This window comes from Sylvia atricapilla, chromosome 8 (assembly GCF_009819655.1).
Source record: "Sylvia atricapilla isolate bSylAtr1 chromosome 8, bSylAtr1.pri, whole genome shotgun sequence".
Classification (NCBI taxonomy): domain Eukaryota; kingdom Metazoa; phylum Chordata; class Aves; order Passeriformes; family Sylviidae; genus Sylvia; species Sylvia atricapilla.
The window spans coordinates 18,174,855-18,191,720 of record NC_089147.1 but is presented as its reverse complement, the minus strand read 5'-3'; the positions used below and the strand labels follow the sequence as shown (position 1 = coordinate 18,191,720).

Here is a 16,866-nt window from a genome sequence, read left to right as displayed (position 1 = left end):
ATCCAGGCATATTCTCTAAGGTCACTCACTGTAGTCTGAGCTCTCTCAGAGCTCAGGTATTTTCCTTCATAATCGAAATCAAGAACCACTTTCCCCCATGCAGCCAACACCCTCAGGCTTTATTGTAAGCCCTTCTGGCAGCACAGCATCCTCTGGCAGATGGTGACAGAGGTACCAGAACACCTGACCCCATCCCCATCACCACCAGAATGTGGAAGACCCCATTTCACACATGGGCACTAAGAAAACTCACTGTTCACATTCAAGTGTCTATTGCAGAGGCCCACAGGAATTGAGCTGAATAAAACTTCTCTGCCTCATCCAAGGCCACATTTTACAACTATGACCAAACTGTAATCTGGTTTAGACTATCCAAATTCCAATCCACATTCGTGTTACAAATTATGTCATTATAAAAATAAACATCCAAAAATTTGCTTTTATCAAAGGCACTAAAATGGTTCTTAGGCAACACCTTGACTATTAAATAACCAATTAGTCTAACGATACCAAAATCCATCTTTCAGTAAGCACCTTAGCACTCTCCAATTTAAGCATGAAAATCCCATCCACTCCGAGTTTTCCTGACTTGAATGTAGTTATATACACCCTCTGCTACTTTACCTCCTCCTCTAAAAAGAAGTTAGTTTTATTGAACTGGAAATCTACCATCTATGTTTACACAGACCTCACAAAAGACACCTAACATCTTGCTTTGAAATGTTACCAAATATGTAACCTTGTATATGTTCCCTCAGTTACCCCTTTGATACTATTTTTACATCTCACCTAGTAATTATTTATTTTAGACAAGAGTTAAAGCTTTCATGATCTCTCTCTGGAGAATGCAGATTTTCTTTATTTTATTTTATGCAGGACCACATCTCAGTCAATTGCTATGATTGTTAATTCTTCATGCTGTCTTAGCTTTCCATTTCCTTAGTTTCTGGTCGTGACTGTAATAGTTAATTTCATTAGGGAGGTACTTAGCAACTTCATCTGCAAGTCAACAGCATGGATCAGATAGAAATTTTTAGAAAGAGGAATTATTTATGGCTATTAACAGCATTGATGTTTATATTGCATGCTTCACAGAATACAATAATTGCATAGAGGTCAGAAGAAAACTTTTATAAATGAGCACAGCCTGCCTTTAAAGCAGCAGCCATCTCTGATTACTGGGATCAAAATACCTGCTTTGATAATCTGATGCAGTACATCAAGGCTGTGATTCTTAATGGTTAGAAATATATTATTTGTGCTTATCTATTTAACAGAATTATGGAATCAGCAGAACATAAGGAAGAAAACAAATCAATAAATCAGACTCACAACTCAGCAAATACTATACATGATCTGGAGTTCTGACCCACTAACGTGTTTTCAATAACACCACAGGTTGGTTTCACTCTTCACATTGCCATTAGTTGATTATTGATTTAGTCATGCACCTAAGTTCTAAACTGAAATCAGTGTAGAAAGGACTCGAACTCTCCTTGGGAAAAAGTTTAGGATTCATTTGCACAGCACGGCAGTACTGAAATGCCACCCACACCATCCCCACTGAGGAGCAGGGAAACGAGGCACAGCAAGGTACCCACCGACCGGGCAGACCCACAGATGGCACTAACGAGTCAAGCCGGTTTGGGACTGTAAATCGTTATGCAAGGTAAGAATCAGAATTACAGACCTCCAAATTACTTCTATGGTTGTAAATGACACTGGCACATCGAAGTCCTTCATATCCAGAGGAATATGGGAGGAGGAATATGAGCCAAGGCAGTGAAGTGCTGCTCAATTCTCACTTGACTGAGAATACACTAAAACTCCCCTCCAAAAGCCCATATTTGGCTGTCGTGCCTCTAACAGTAAAATCAAAGATTATCCTAAGGAGTGGATGGGTAGAATTGGATGGAGCCACCTGCCACTCCTCAGAGGCAGCAATCCCTATCCAGAGGGCCATACACCACTACAAGAGTTCCTCTGCAACTCAGACCTGCCCCCAAGCAGTATCCACATTCCTGTCTTCTCACCACATCTGTTTTCTACCCTGCATATGCATATAATAGAGACATCTTCCCTTCCCTATCCATACCATACCCTCTTCCTGAGTTCAATCCTGCCTGGCAATATTATACAATCTCTTCTGCTCTCCTTCTCCCACTCCCAGCTCTGAACACTGCCAGAGATTTGAGCACTCAGTAAGTACTTACTTAAACCAGACATGGAAATCAATCAAGTCAATGCAATTCAATATCAATTAAAGATGTAATCTTTTGAAATTTCATAGGCAGTTAGCTAAAATCAATATAGTCATTTTAATTGATTCTGGCCAACAAACTGTTCTACAATAAAGGCACTTTGCTCTGGTGTTCCTTCAGTCTGATGACACAGTGACACTACATATTATTTCTAATATAGTCTCTGTTTAAAGTTCTAGCCACAAAAGGAAGTGGCTTTCCATACTATAAACTATATTCTCAGTTGGTTTATTTCATTCAAATTTGGCCTTATAAAAAGAATTCACTGGAAATGCAGGTAATATGCCTATTAAGAGATACTAAATTGCCTTTCACTGAATTGTAGGCAATTAAATGCTTGGTTTAGATTTTTCTGTGTCCATCACAGAACCATATTTGTCTTTGAATTTGATTGCTAAGGTACCAGAGTCAGTAAGCACAAACAAAACCAAGGTACTACCTCAGTACAATTTGAGAATTAAGCATCTTGAAACGCAGTAAGCAAAGAATTAAAGGCAGAATATTTGAAGCAGTTGGTGACAAGATATTTTTAGGCAACTAGAATAATATCGGTTATAAGGAACTGGAAATGGCTTTTAGGTCCCTCAAGTCAGAGTAGCAATCTCTACAGAAACAAAAAGGTGCTACACAGACACATAGCTGTTCACATTTTGTGATCTGGATGACAACTGCCACATTCAGAAACACTGCCATAGGAGCCAGCTTGTGCTTCATCTCAATAAAGCTGCACCTCTCTACTCAGAACATTTTATAGAGCAAAGTGACGTGCTATGTTTACTTCCTTCCGTTGATTTGGTTTTCTTTCAGCAAAAATAAAAGTAAGAAAGGAAAAACAAATGGCTCTGGAAACTCTTTTTTTCCCCAAGAAACCCTATAAATGCATTACACTGGAAGCAGTTCTGTAACCTTACTGTTGAACCAAAGGAAAAGCAAGGAGACAGTTTCACCTGTGTTTGTCTACTAATTTGTATTTTCTGCAGTAGTTGGGAAACCAGACAAAGTACCAAACCAGGATTTAAAAACAAAACAAAACAAAAAACCCCAAACCAAAACAAAAAAACCCCTCAAAGTCTGAAGGAACTATCTGCATATAATTTACTTGTTATTAAGTTCCTGCAAGAAAAACTGCATTCTCAAAGACCAGTTCATAAATGTAAAATCCAAAATGAACTAGTCAGTTTACTAGAGAATAAACCAGTGTAATTGCACTCTCAGACTAGGGATGACTGCTGTAAGAAATTTGCTATATTTACAGTCTCAAATACTTCTCAGCCCTTAACTGAAGAGCAAAAACTTTTGTTATGTATTATTTAGCTGTAGGTAAGGACATTCTGTTTAAAAACAAAACCTACATCCAAATAAACAAACAAAAAAATCCCCTACAAACACATAGACAGACTCTTGAGCAGAAAAATACCAGAGGGAGGGATGAAGGAACATCTGAATAGCAAGGAAATCACCAAAAAGCATATTTCAGCCATGGCCAAAGAATCTGAGCCAACCTGAAGGACTCTGACAAAGAAAGAGGAATGTCCAAATAGGAGCCCAAATGGCTTGGGAAACAAGATTTCTTCATGAAGAAGCACCCTGTCTCTAGAACACAGTTTATTCTCCTCTCAAAGTCCAAAAGCTGAGGGTTCTGCTTTCAAGGTGTTTCTATTTTATAGAGGTTGATCTCTCCGTCCCTTTTGCACTGCCAGACAAGTCAGTGCTTTTTCACTGGCAAACTGCATGTGCACCAAGCTCTGAAGAATAACACTGGACTGACAGGAAATTCTTCATATCAGCATGTTTTAAGGGTGAACATGCTGACAGTACCTGGCAGAAAGGGAGGCAAGATTTCCTGCCAGTACACAGGTGAGGCACACCCAAACAACACTGCTGGAATATACATGACTGCATCTGGCACTGAAAGCTGTGTGCCCAACTGTGCCATAAGCTCAGGCACAGCAACACACACTTAAAGTTGCCTACAGCCTTTTTTAGGGTCATCATTAGAGCTGGCTCATGTTTTCCATCAATATTCAACAAGCTCACAGTATTTCATTTGTAGAATATGTAGGAAAACTATGGCTGTTCCACCAGTACAGAATTTATGGAACACAGTCAGGAACAAGGTAAAGACACATTAATTTGAGGGAAGTTGCTTCCTGGCTGACATGAAGAAAATAACCTTGGACTTTTCTGTGGTGTTCAACAGCCATGACCTTTCACCACCTTACAAATGGTATTGTCAGCTCTGTATAAGGCACATTCTAAATCAGAAAAATAATTTTATATTCTAGTGACATGGATGATGTAACTATAAAAGCCACTTTACTGACCAGTTACTTTAAAATCTGTGCAGGTATGTGGGACTTCTGGAAAACTGAAGGATTTTGGCAATTCATTGCTATCATATAGATAAAGGGCCACTGCTTTGTTGGTTTATTTTTCGGACTGGAGACCTTTCAGCTACTGTACAAAGTAGTCCTGAACTTAACTTGCTGTCACTATCACTGAGAAGGCCAGCAGGTCTCAACTCCACAGAACAATTATTTTAAAGAGTTTAATCTTGCATTTGCAAAACTTCAGGTTGTAGGAATGTGTGGAGATCTTGACACCTGTCAGTGAACAATATTTAAATACTGCAGGCAACCTGCCACCAGCTGTTCTCAAAACTGCCCCGCAAATCCACAAAGCCATGCCAGTCTTTTCAAACCACTAGCATTAGGCTGTGGATAAGTGCCAAGATGGAAGGATAATGACTTAATTCTTTCTGCTACAACAGATTGACCTACCAATTTACAATCTAGTAAAGTGAAATAACCTATGTCCTCAATTATTACAAAACCAGAGTTACAGACCATATTGATAGCATAAGAACAAGTACAGAAACTGCTCCCAGCAAAAGACCATATTTCAAAGTCCCTTTATCTGCACTAGCCTCTGAGATCTCCCATCTGGATCCATTGCAGACTATTCAGAGGACAGATCAGCACTTGGGGTCACAGCTATTTGATGTGTTGCTGTAAAGCACATGCACCTGTTAGACACTGTGGACTACAACATTATCTAGCAAACCCAAGCACCAGCTTTCCACTCCCACTGAGCCCTGGCACAACGTCCAGGAAGTTGTATATCTTTATGTGGTCTCTGCATACCTGACAAGAGAACTCCATACCTCAACTGCTGAAGGCATCTTTGTTGCTGGCAAAGCTCTTGTAATCCCATGGACAACCACACTGAGCTACAGTGCCAGAAGAAAAAAAAATCTTCCTACTTCCACTCTGCTCTTTCCATCTGCCAATACACTCAGCCATACATTCCTGTGCTGACAAGGTGAGACCGTTTTATAAAAAAAGTTCCTCACTGGAATGGTAGAAAGTTCTAAGATTTTTTTTCTTCCTGGTATTTTAGTGAGTCAAATCAGGTCAGAGAAAGAAGGCCAAATGAATATGTTGAACTCCCTCTGCAATCAGCAACAGCCCCCTGTAATCCTCCCAATGGCTACGGCTATTAATTTTTAATAATCTTTCCAGTCATAGTAGATCAAGGAACAAACAAAAAAATGCTGACCACAGTAACGTTCAGTTCGGAGCTGGGATTTTGGCCTGAGCTTGTACAGCACCAAATATTGCAGAGTCCTGATCAAAACTGTAGCTCTACAGCACTACAGACGCAGCACAGGCACAGGCCACTGCAGTGTAAAATCTCAGGCTCCTTAGAGGCACCCCCTTCATCCATGTGCTTTTGTTAAACACTGTCTGTGCCATGCCAAGCACATGAACCATATTCTTCAGATAGTGACTGCCAGCATCAGTGGTTCCTAAAATTGATGCTATGAGCACCAAAGATATTTGTCCACCCTGCTCCATGGGATATCACTTTCCAAAATTATACTGGACTGAAAAAAAGTAGAGAAAACACTCTCAAGGCCTTCCTTTTGCCAGCAATTGGCAATAAGATGAAGTGAAACCAGAACCCAGCCTGAATTCAACCACAATATTGTATTTCTCTTCTTCCAGTCATACAAAGATCAGGAGGGTATTCATTTCTACCCTACTCTTCAGGGCATAAGATTGAACCAAGAACTCAGTGTGCCTATTTCAACACTGTTGTATCTTTTTAATGTGCAAACAAATTCTGCTTCCTGTTGTGTGCAACAGCTGACTAAGTGACTTGCTGCATTGCCAGGGTTGATCTGGGGGACAAAAGCAGGAGAAATATAGGAATTCTTACTCCTATATTAATTCATTCTCAGAATCTAAGTACTCAGATTATTGAGCCATAAGTATTTGTGACATCAATGGTTAATAAAGCAAAGGTGGCTCCTCCTAAACTGGAGGTTTGCAAAGGAGTAAGTATTAACCCTGCGCCTACAGTTCTTCCAAAGAGATCATGAGCAACCCAATCTTTTCCTATGCAACAGAATCAGTTCTCACTTTAGAAACAACATATGCAGCTTCTTTGTTATTTATTTCTTATACCACAGGGGTTTTTTTAACTTCAATACCAGTTCACAGGATGACAATCTTAGTGAAGCATAACGATTCTTAACACCTGCTTTTAAGAGGAAGGATATTACAAGTAACTTTTTTCAACCACAGCAAAAATCTAGTATCTCCTCTATTTAGAGGAGATCTTCATAATGACTAATTTACAGCTCGTTGGGCACAAAAGATGCACAGAAAAGCTCTGTGGAAGGAATACATGTTAGAAAGACTGTCAGCAAGAGCTTCCCTCCTCCATGTTAGCTTTAAATACTTAAATATGTGCAGGCCTGGGCAGAGTCCAGATCCCTTCCTCTTCCAGCTCAGCAGATAACTCACACTGCAGCCTCATGAAGGAGTTTCCCTTTGCCACCAGAGAACCCTTATCCTTGCATCAACCTACCCCTGCCCATACTGCAGGAAGCTGAAGTACACAAGTTGTTCATGCTGCTGTGCTTGCTTATCATTTACCATAAATGTAAGGGGAAAGCTAGCAAGGAAAGAAAGTCATTCTGGTAGCAATCTTACAATGAAGAGTAATACATTTTTACAGGTAGTAAAAGTGCAGGTGACTGTCCTCTCAGGAGAGAGCTGCTAGCATCTGTAGACCTTCCACTGTGCTATTTACACACAGACTGCCAGTTTCACCCTGTACTCCCTCAGTGATGTTCTATTAGTAATTAGAGAGCCTATGGCTTTGTGATTTTTTAATATTTAATTCCCTCCCCACAAGTGCTCTGCGCAGCAGTCCAGCTGCCCTTACAGTTGAATTACTGCCCTTTCTCAAAGTCCCTTTCCCTCCCCAGGAAGCGAGGCTATGGTTCATTATTTCAAATTCAGATTGCCTGTGCCTAATAAGCTGGTGCCTGCCTGCAAACTTTTCAGGGCTTTTTCTAAGGAGAATGACTGGCTGCCTGAGCCTTCAGGGACAGAAAGCTGCTATTGCCAAGAGAAGCAATTACTCCAGCACACGCCATGAATCCAATTGGAGAGGGGTATCTCTGCAGAAATGAGAGGATTGCACCTTTGAGCAACTCATGTCCTTCTTCATAGGACATACCACGAAGTAAGAGTTAGAGCCTGAACCTGTCTCTGAAGGAATCTCACAAGCATCACTTTCTTGACCCTGCCTCTATATGCACACGGCCACTGTATCAGCACAACAGAGACAAAAAGAGATTATAGCCCAGAGCTAGTAACACAGCTCATTGCCACACACCCCTGCACCAGAGCAGCACAGTGCTGGGAACCTGACCCTGTACCAAGGAACATGCTTCATTCACCTCCCTAGAGCTGCACAAGGTGAGAAAGGCCCTCGCAGTTTACTTATCCCCTACTTTACCGCTTAGTCTGGTCCTATTTCTTCACATTACCTTCAGGGCAGATAATCCACCTCTCTCCACAGCCCCTGTAGTCCTGCCTTAGGATTTTTAGTTTAAATCAGCAGTTTCACCTCAACCTCCTCCAAAGCAGCATGACAAAACTTGGGCTCATGCTGCAGGCAGCCCTACTACAACCTCCTCCACTGTCTCAGAGATGTCCTCCTCCACCAAACTGAGCTATAAACCAAACTATAGTTACAAACACCTCATCCTTGCCTTTTACCCACATACCTTTCTGGAGAAGAGCTCTCGAACTTGCCTCTCCTGCCTTAAAGAATCTCCCACATAAGGACGTGGGGTAGTGAACCGCCCCCTCCCAGGTGGGCTCCTCGTTAAGGGTGGCTCCGCTCTGCCAGCGGCAGAGTCACTCTGATTGCGCCCACCCCGGGGCACCGTGTGCTCCCAGCAATGTTGGTGGGCTCGGAGGGCTGAGGGAAGTGTTTGGAGCAGTTCACAGCTTCAGGGCTGTTTACCTTGGTTCTAGGAGTGAGAAACTGGGTGTTACCATTTGCCTGGTAGGCTGGAGGCGCCAAGGCACTGGCCTCCCACGTGCTCTGGGATGGCTGTGTACAGCACCAGCCCCTGGACCAGAGCTGGGGGGAGGCTCTGGAGGCACCAGCGCTGCCCTGTGCAGAGCTGAGGCTGCAGGTGCTAAGCCGGCATTTGGTGAGGGGCACTAGACACATGAGAGCTCCCCTTTTCCATCCTTCACTGGCTGGTGAAAGCATGGCCCTTCACACAGCTTGAGGGAAATAACTCGGTTCTACTACAGGCATGTGAAGGATATCAGCACATTTGCACCAGCCTAACTAACCAAAATGTATCCTATCACCTTTTCCTGATTCTAAGTTTTAATTAAAAGAGCCAAAAAAAAAGTTTTATTATTATAACTGTATGGAAAAATTTCAACATACTGAAACATACATATAAGCATGTCACAAACAGAAATAATAGGTCAGTGTCACCCAAAAGTACAAACTTCTAATGAGAGGAGAAGCTTGTGTTATCTTTAGTGCCACTACAACTGAGACAGACTGTGCTGAAGACAGGATACTGTAAATTATATATCATGGCAGCAGACTAACTCTCTTTCTATAGAGGGCAATCAAATTACTCATAAAAATATAAATGCAAAAGCCTGTAGTCAGTCCAGCTTCCATTTTCTAGCACATTTAAATGCAACTGGGCTGGCAACTTTTTGGGACCTTTCAAGCCAAAAATCAAATGCTTTGTTACATTTTTTTTTTAGTTTCTCAAATACCATGAAAAAAAAATGCTTTCCTTGAGATTGAAGGATGTAGTCTGAAAAACTGCCTTCCCTCCAATCTATATAGAAAGTTTTCTTGCCTCCACTCTGCAAGGGTATATTTTTATGCCCTACCACATTAGAATGTGAAAATAGATATTTTCCATTGCAGTCACTTATTTTGGGATGCTGGACTCCACCAACTGCTGTGCATGAAACCCTGTAGATGAAAAAATAATGCTAAATCCATTCAGACCTAGTCAGAATGAATGATTTCCCATAAGGCCCATTTATGTACATTAAGAGTTTTCATCTGAGAGACTCTACACCATCATAGATCTTATGAAAAGAACATGTATTTCTGAACACATACTTCAGAGTTATAGATGTGAGGTTGCTGGTGGAACAGCAAGGACTGCCTTATACTTGATAGCTACTTTCAGTAAGGCAAATTATCTTTTTTCCTCTACTGTTCCTATCACAGACATTTGGAACTTCACTGTGGATGTCAAGATCAAGTCCAGACCATGCATTTTCAAAAGCTTGAATGTCTTTAAACCCAGGAGCTTTCCTAAGGACAATCTACAAGGCAAACAAAAATGACAGCATCAGATGTCACAATTCAAGGTTTAAAGGTACATTCTCGGCAGAAAATTGGAAATATAAGAAAAGTTGATAAAGCATTCTTGTTTGCACAAATGTGGGGATCCTGAAGCAAAGAGCTAGTTAGCCACACACACATAGGGTCTGAACCTCAAGAACTCTGCAAATACATGAACATCCATCCCTAGGTTCAGCCACATTGCTGCTTTCTGTCACACTCAAGTAAAACCACAGGCTATACTCCGAGTATCCCTCCTTGTCCTTTCTCTTCAATCTGTCTGCTCAGAGAAGTCACAACTAAGTCCTCAAAGGCAGAACTAACAGTCACAATTCTGAAAACTCAGCCAAAATCACACAGCAGCTTGCAGCAGATTGACTGCCCTTGTTGATGCTCACTGTATGCAGAACATTCTCACAGCCTTCTGAGTATTTTGCTTGTCTACTCTTTACCACCTAAATCTTCATTAGCAATCCTAGCTGAGACTCCAGGGAGCATGAACTGCCATCTCCTATTCAGCTCAGCCTTGCAAGGTGTGACATTTACCTTCAAGAAGTATTCAGCATCTCCAGCATGGCCTTGTGAACAAGAGCTATAGAAGAACCTTGCAGGATTAGGTCCTACTTGGTAAGCTTTGCAAGAGACAGTGCTTTGCCACAGCATTGCAAAAGAAAGAAAATTCCTGAAGTTTCCAAACCCAGCATCCCAGCTCTTTTGAGAAGTGCTAAATTTATTCAGAAATAAACTTACCTATGCACAGTTAATGAACAAAATGGAAAAACCCAGGGAGAATGACACATACTGCTATAAAATGAAATTGAATCATGAAGGTAGACTATAGTTTGTCCCCTAAGTATCAGTAGCCCCTAGGGATCTAGAATATCTGTCCCATAATTAGAGTTTAATATATATTAAATATAAATTAGTCTCTTCCAGGTGATTTGAAGAAAGTGGAAGAATGGCAGGCATTACACAGCCTTCCTGCACAACCTTAGTAGCATCATCTAGCTTATCAGAACTACAACAGCTACCAGGAATGCTGAATAACACATTAATTAAAAGACTCCCATAAAGGGGGATGGCAAAGAGACAGTATCTACAAATGACTTGCTGAAGTTCCACAACACTGTGTAACTAAAACATAAGTACTTATGACTTTACTGTGGGTGCAGCAGTACATATCTGATCCTGACACCTCCAGATGGCAGGAAGCTTCTTCTTCCCAAGATGCTAACAGCTATTTAATGGGCTGTTGGTATTTTAAGGACTGTTCATCACGTAATACAGCTTTCAATAAATGATGCAGTGACATTTGGCTGAAAGTATCTGTCTTGGAATCACAGTAGCTAGAACCAGTGATACTGTTCCTATCTGACAGTACTGGCACGGCTGAAGAAAACCCTAAGCTTTACATACTCTTCTGACTGTGTTTGCTTTAGTTCCTAAACGACATTAATCTCATCTGTTTCCAATGGGCAGGAAGATATCCCTCTGACACTGTCATTAGTTTGAGTGCCAATGACGATGTACAAATGCCATGTCAAACAAGTAACCGGTGCTGCCCCTGAAGATCACAGACTGCAACCCCTGCCAGAGCATCTCTTCCAGGTGACCTGACATCGAGACAACGGCCGTGCCCAGCCCCAGCTCTCTGCTTTACAAACACAGCGCACTACACCTCTCAGCTCCGAATGACTGCTCAAAGCATCTGTTGCAAACCCAGGGCAGGTTTTCCTTTCTTCCTTTTGTCTTGCCCAGAGCTCACAGAACGAATATCTCCACCTCCTGCATCCAGCCCTGCAAAGATAATGGGCTACAGCAAACTGCTTCTCCAGGATGCTGCAGGTAAACTAGACACACCTGTCTGCAGCCGTGATAACGAATTCAGCCTTCGAAACACAGCATGAGCAAACAGCACAGGGGTGAAAAGGCTATGTCCAGACCCAGGACAGAGTACAATTTTTCTTTTTTTAAATATATCCCTGCTGCTCAGCCCAGACATTGCAACCACGCCTGTGAACACCAGCACAGGTCTCCTCCTCCTAGGCTTCATTCTCCCCGAACACTCACTCCCTGCCCTCCGCAGGGCTTCGGCCGGCGGGGCAGCAGCCCCTGCAGCCGGGGACACCCTGCGGGCAGCGGTACAGGCTGTCCCCCGCCGCCGCGAAGTTTCCCCGTGCCAGCCGATGGTCCCCGTCCCCCCCGCGAGGCGCAGGGGTCGCACACTCACCTCTCCTGGCCTGCCTGATCTTGGGGCTCAGCATGCTCCCGGCTGGGCGCTGCCCGCAGCCTCAGCGCCCGGCCCCGGCCGCCGCCCCGCGCATCGCCGCCGCCGCTCCAGCCCTGGCTCGGGGGCGACGCTTCACGCGGGGCCGAATAAACCCTAATGCATTATTTATCCGGCCTCGAATTAATTCCCATCCAAACTAGGCATTAAGTGTCTCGGTAATTAGTGCCGATAGATCGCCGGCGCGCAGACACGAGGGCTGGCCCCGGCTCCCGCCGCTAATTGGCCACGCGGCCGTGTGATCAATGTGCCGCCCGCAGGAGCCGCGCTCAGCCCCGCGCCCGAGCTGCGCCTTCCTCCGCTGGCGTGCGCTCAACAGATGCTTTGGCTCGACCAGGATCAGATCAGGAGCTGATTTAGGGGGATTTCTTCTGCGCTGCTAGAAATACCAAGTGTGCTTGTCGTGAGGGCAGCGGCGTGCTAAGCCACCTGCTGTGCCCTGCATCCCTCCCGGGGAGGCATCCCGGTGAGAGCTGGGGAGCCGAGGGAGAAACGACCCACTGCGAGAGAGAAAAGCATCTCTCGCCTGTGCTGGTAGACTCGCAGGGTGGGCACAAGGGAATGTCTTCATTACATTTTACATTACATTACATTTTAGCACCCATCATTTTTAATTGTACTGTTCGCTAAGCTCACCCTCACCCCTCGCCAGCAGGGAGGCAAATCTGCAGCTCTGCAGTCAGTAATGAAGAGGAGCAACAGACAAACGTTTGTTAAAATAGATAGAAACTATTAAATAGTACCTATAAAATATAAATAGATAATTGGATGATAATTGCATCTGAGTAATGGACATAGCCTGACCCTGGACTGCTCGTAGCTTCATTCTCCTAGCAGTTCCTTCTGTGAATGCCAAAAAGGGGTAAATACTTCCCTAGCAGTGTACGTTCCCAGCAATATCATCCTGCAAGTTTATATTGCTGAGTTGTACTGACAAAAGGCATCTGAGATTGGCAGTTTTGTCCTCTTCCAAGATCTATCATATTGAATGCTGGCTATCACGTTATATCTCCAATACTGGAAGAGGTTCCCTGTCTAACTTTACAGAGGTTGTACTTCTCAATGTGCAGACTGAAGCAATGGCTAAAATGTTTTGGACCTTCAGCTGCTGGTGAAACCAGCATTCCTGCCTTTCTGTCCAAACTGAGACCCTGGGTCAAAAAGTCATTCTGAACTAACCATTTAATAGAACTCTTTTTCTCTCCATATTTTTAGCAATTCCTGTCTGTTTTGGTGCTGTTTATACACATCATTTTGCAGTTTGAGCAGGAAGTCAAAAGGTGTGTACAGTAAACATGACAAGGGATAAAGTTGACTGAACTTTTAACCTCATGGGAAGCATAGAACACTTCATCCTGCTAAGTCACTTCCCATGAAAACTTGACTTTCCCTCTGGGAAAAAATTATATAATGTGACATATATAAATGATTATAATGTTTATGCGTAAAAGGAAAACATTCAAGCCAAGTTCAACACTAAATGCTAACGTCTAAATTTTTCTTGTTAAAAAAATACTCAGTGCAAATAGAAACATTCAATTTGACCCTGTTTTGCTTTGACTTAAACATTTTCAGCCCTTCTTAAAGCAATTTTCAAAGTATAAACATAACTTAAAAGATTTTTTAAAGACTAGGAAAGCGTGGGGGGTTCCCCTCATTTATGTATTGATCTGAAGTTCAGGTCTGAAGCTCTCAGACACTATTTGGGGGAAATAAACTGCTTGCCAAGGAAAGAAAAACAAACCAAATTGAAACAAACAAGCCAGCTGAGAGAAAAAACAAAACACAACATAACAAAATAATAATCTCCAGCAAGTGGTTCCACACTAGCTGCAATGCTTTGATCTGAAAATGTAGAGAAATAGTTCCTCAAAGAAACACTAAGAGTAGGTCCAGTAGGAAGGTAGCACAAGTTTCTAGAAGGAACCAGACACTGTGCAAATGTTAAATTCCTAAAGCTTCTATACTGAACTGCTTAAACCGACCAATATAATTGGGAAGTTATCTCAACAGTTTGTATTTCCCTTAATTCTCTTGTGTGAGTTTAACCACTCCTTTCCCTCCTAGCAACAGAGATATCCTCCCATGTAAGCACACTGCAAAGCCAGGAGAAACGTGTTGTGATCTTGAAGTGCATTAATAGCCTTAATGGCCCTAATACACCTGACGAGGTCACCATCCACACCCTCTGCCCGTAGGTCCAGGATCTCTATTTAGGCTTGGGCTTCATACCTATCTTGAACTATCTAGTAGGAACATTAGTCTTCTGTGTGTTTGTAGTGATGCATGAATTTGGATTATAATATAGAGAGTGTTTTTTCAGCTAGACCTTGCATCTCCCTCAATGTTGTGGATCTACCTACTAATTGCAAGATTGTGTCTGCTATTGGCAATCTTTATTCTACGTAATTCTCACTCTCTGCCTGTCTGGTGTTTTCCTAGCTTGGCCCTAGACCTGCTTCTTCATTGTCATAAGTGTGTTTGATGCTCTTGAGTTCTGATTGAACCTGGCCTTTTCTAAATCTCTCCTCCTTATTCATTCAAGCACCATGAGGACAATGGCCTGCCCTGCTATGCTCTCCTCTCCCTTTACCTTAGGGAGAAAAGGGAGGTTGCTGGTTATTCAATTCCAGAGCTGGGTTCTAAGGGTTGTCCCATTTAGTAGTCTTCTAGTAGTCTTTCTAGTAGGCACTAGGGCTTTTATGACTGATCTGAGTTGAGATGGCTTGGGATACCAAAGTGACAATGTGTACCGGTTGTTGCAAACTCCTGCTCTTATGTTTATATCCCTCTGCTTAGCCAAATCCAGAATGACAGTCTATTGCAGAGTACTAAGCATCTAGTAGGCTAGAAAATAGAAATCAGTTGGTTAACTACATACTGGAGAAGTGCTACTATGTGACTCTTGTATGAATCTAAAAATAAATGTGGTCATTAATTATCTGCTGCCTTTTTGGAATGTGGGAAAACTCTTCTATCACAAGTATTCCCTCCATTGATGGTTAAGCACACAGTATGAAGGCAGGTGGTGTGACACAGGGATTAAAAAGCTTAAAGAGAGTGAGGAGATGTGCTCTCTTGTCCTAATGACGGCTGATTTCCCATGGCTACAAGCAAGAGATTAAATCCCAGGTCGTGTCCATATTAATGCAGTGTTTTGAGATCTGGGATTGGCAAGTGCTATCTAACTGCAGAGGATGATAATAAGTTACTGCAGCGGGGACACTCATAGAAGATATGATTCATGTGTTGGCGCCAGGGCTGATGACTGGAGGCTATGAAACACGGCGGGTGCTTCAGACGGAAGAGTGCGTGGGCCAGTGAAGGTGCTGGAGCTGTTATGAGGCGGATTGAATGGATCTCTGTTTCCCCAGGCTGCACACACAGCATGCTGTCACCTACCAATTATCACACCATATATCCTTTTTTCCTCCTCCTCATCTTCTGGTTCCATCTGCAGGCCAAGGACTTGTTGTAACTAGCTGACTGATAACATTTTCTTTGCTCATCAGCATGATGCACCTGGATCAAAGCCCAAGATCAAATCACCCTGGACTTTGGCCTCACTGAATTTCAGATCCAGTTTATTTAGACTGTAACCAAAATTGCAATCTGTTCAAATATGTTATAAAATGGAGTTAATGGAAAAGGGTCCAGAGAAACAAGGAAAGACCATGGCGTGCATTTTGAGATCAATAACTGCAGCAACATTTCTTCTGCAAGGCAAGTTTGAATGGTTATATATTCAGGGACTGTGGAATTTTGCTGAAGTCGTTTGTGTATAAATTGACAACTTTTCAAGTGTCTAATGACCAGAAGGAATTTCAATTTGATATAGCCCTTGCTTACAGGCTAAGTGATCACCACTTGAAACCTCTTGATGCTGATGATACCAGCTGGTTTTCCAGGTGAAAAAGGCTACTAGTCTTTCAACTGCCAGTACCAGTGATTTTACTGGTAGTCTTAGGGCTTAAAGCAAGAAACTCTAAAGCCATGAAGAGAGAATTTTCCTGTTCTTCTTCAGAGGTGGCCTCTTTAGTACCATGTAAGCTGATAATGTAGAAAGGGGAAAGCTGTGTAGATGTTCTAGAGCAGGTCTGGAAACAACGGAAAGCTCAAAGGTATCTTTGAGGAAAAAGCAGTGATTCAGGGAAATCTTTAGTTCAGGGATTATCTAATGCCAAGGCACAAAAAAATGGACAATTTCTTTAGGTTTGGCTGTAAAGTAAAGAAATGCATAAGCCTAATGACATTTTGGGCTTCTAGGGGTAATGGTTACTGCAGGACTCAGTGAATGTGCCAAACACATCATGACTGCTAGGAAAGGACAGAACTATAATCTTACAGAATTGCATTCAGGAATGAGGCCTCAGGGAGAGACTAAGTAAGAACAATTTTAAATGTTTTTTTTAGAATGAAACTAAGGAATTTCTGGGTGTCTTTATTATTCTTTTCCAGTCAATGTTCCTTCCCATCTAGCTGCATTCCACAAATAGGTCAGGAGTAATTTATCTTTGATTTCAGGATGTAAGAGTGACTCTCTAGAGAGCAGCTGTATCTTGAGAGAAGCCCATAACACAGTAGCCTTGGACTTGTGGGATAATAAACTACCGTGCA

The 16,866-nt window shown here is 42.5% G+C and overlaps 1 protein-coding gene across 3 annotated transcripts in view; it reads right to left on the bottom strand.

Moving 5' to 3' along the window:
• The window catches only part of ARHGAP22 (Rho GTPase activating protein 22), a 125,116-nt gene extending 112,759 nt beyond the window's left edge, over positions 1-12,357 (bottom strand). For 2 of the 3 annotated variants that reach the window (XM_066323896.1, XM_066323897.1), the window contains exon 1: positions 12,193-12,357. In XM_066323896.1, coding sequence (XP_066179993.1) covers positions 12,193-12,226 — 34 coding nt within the window. In that variant the 5' untranslated portion in view covers positions 12,227-12,357. Of the gene's footprint in view, positions 1-8,314; positions 8,352-12,192 lie in introns of those variants that run through there. The other variant, XM_066323900.1, reaches the window with a different exon arrangement.
• Positions 12,358-16,866: the final 4,509 nt, after the last annotated feature.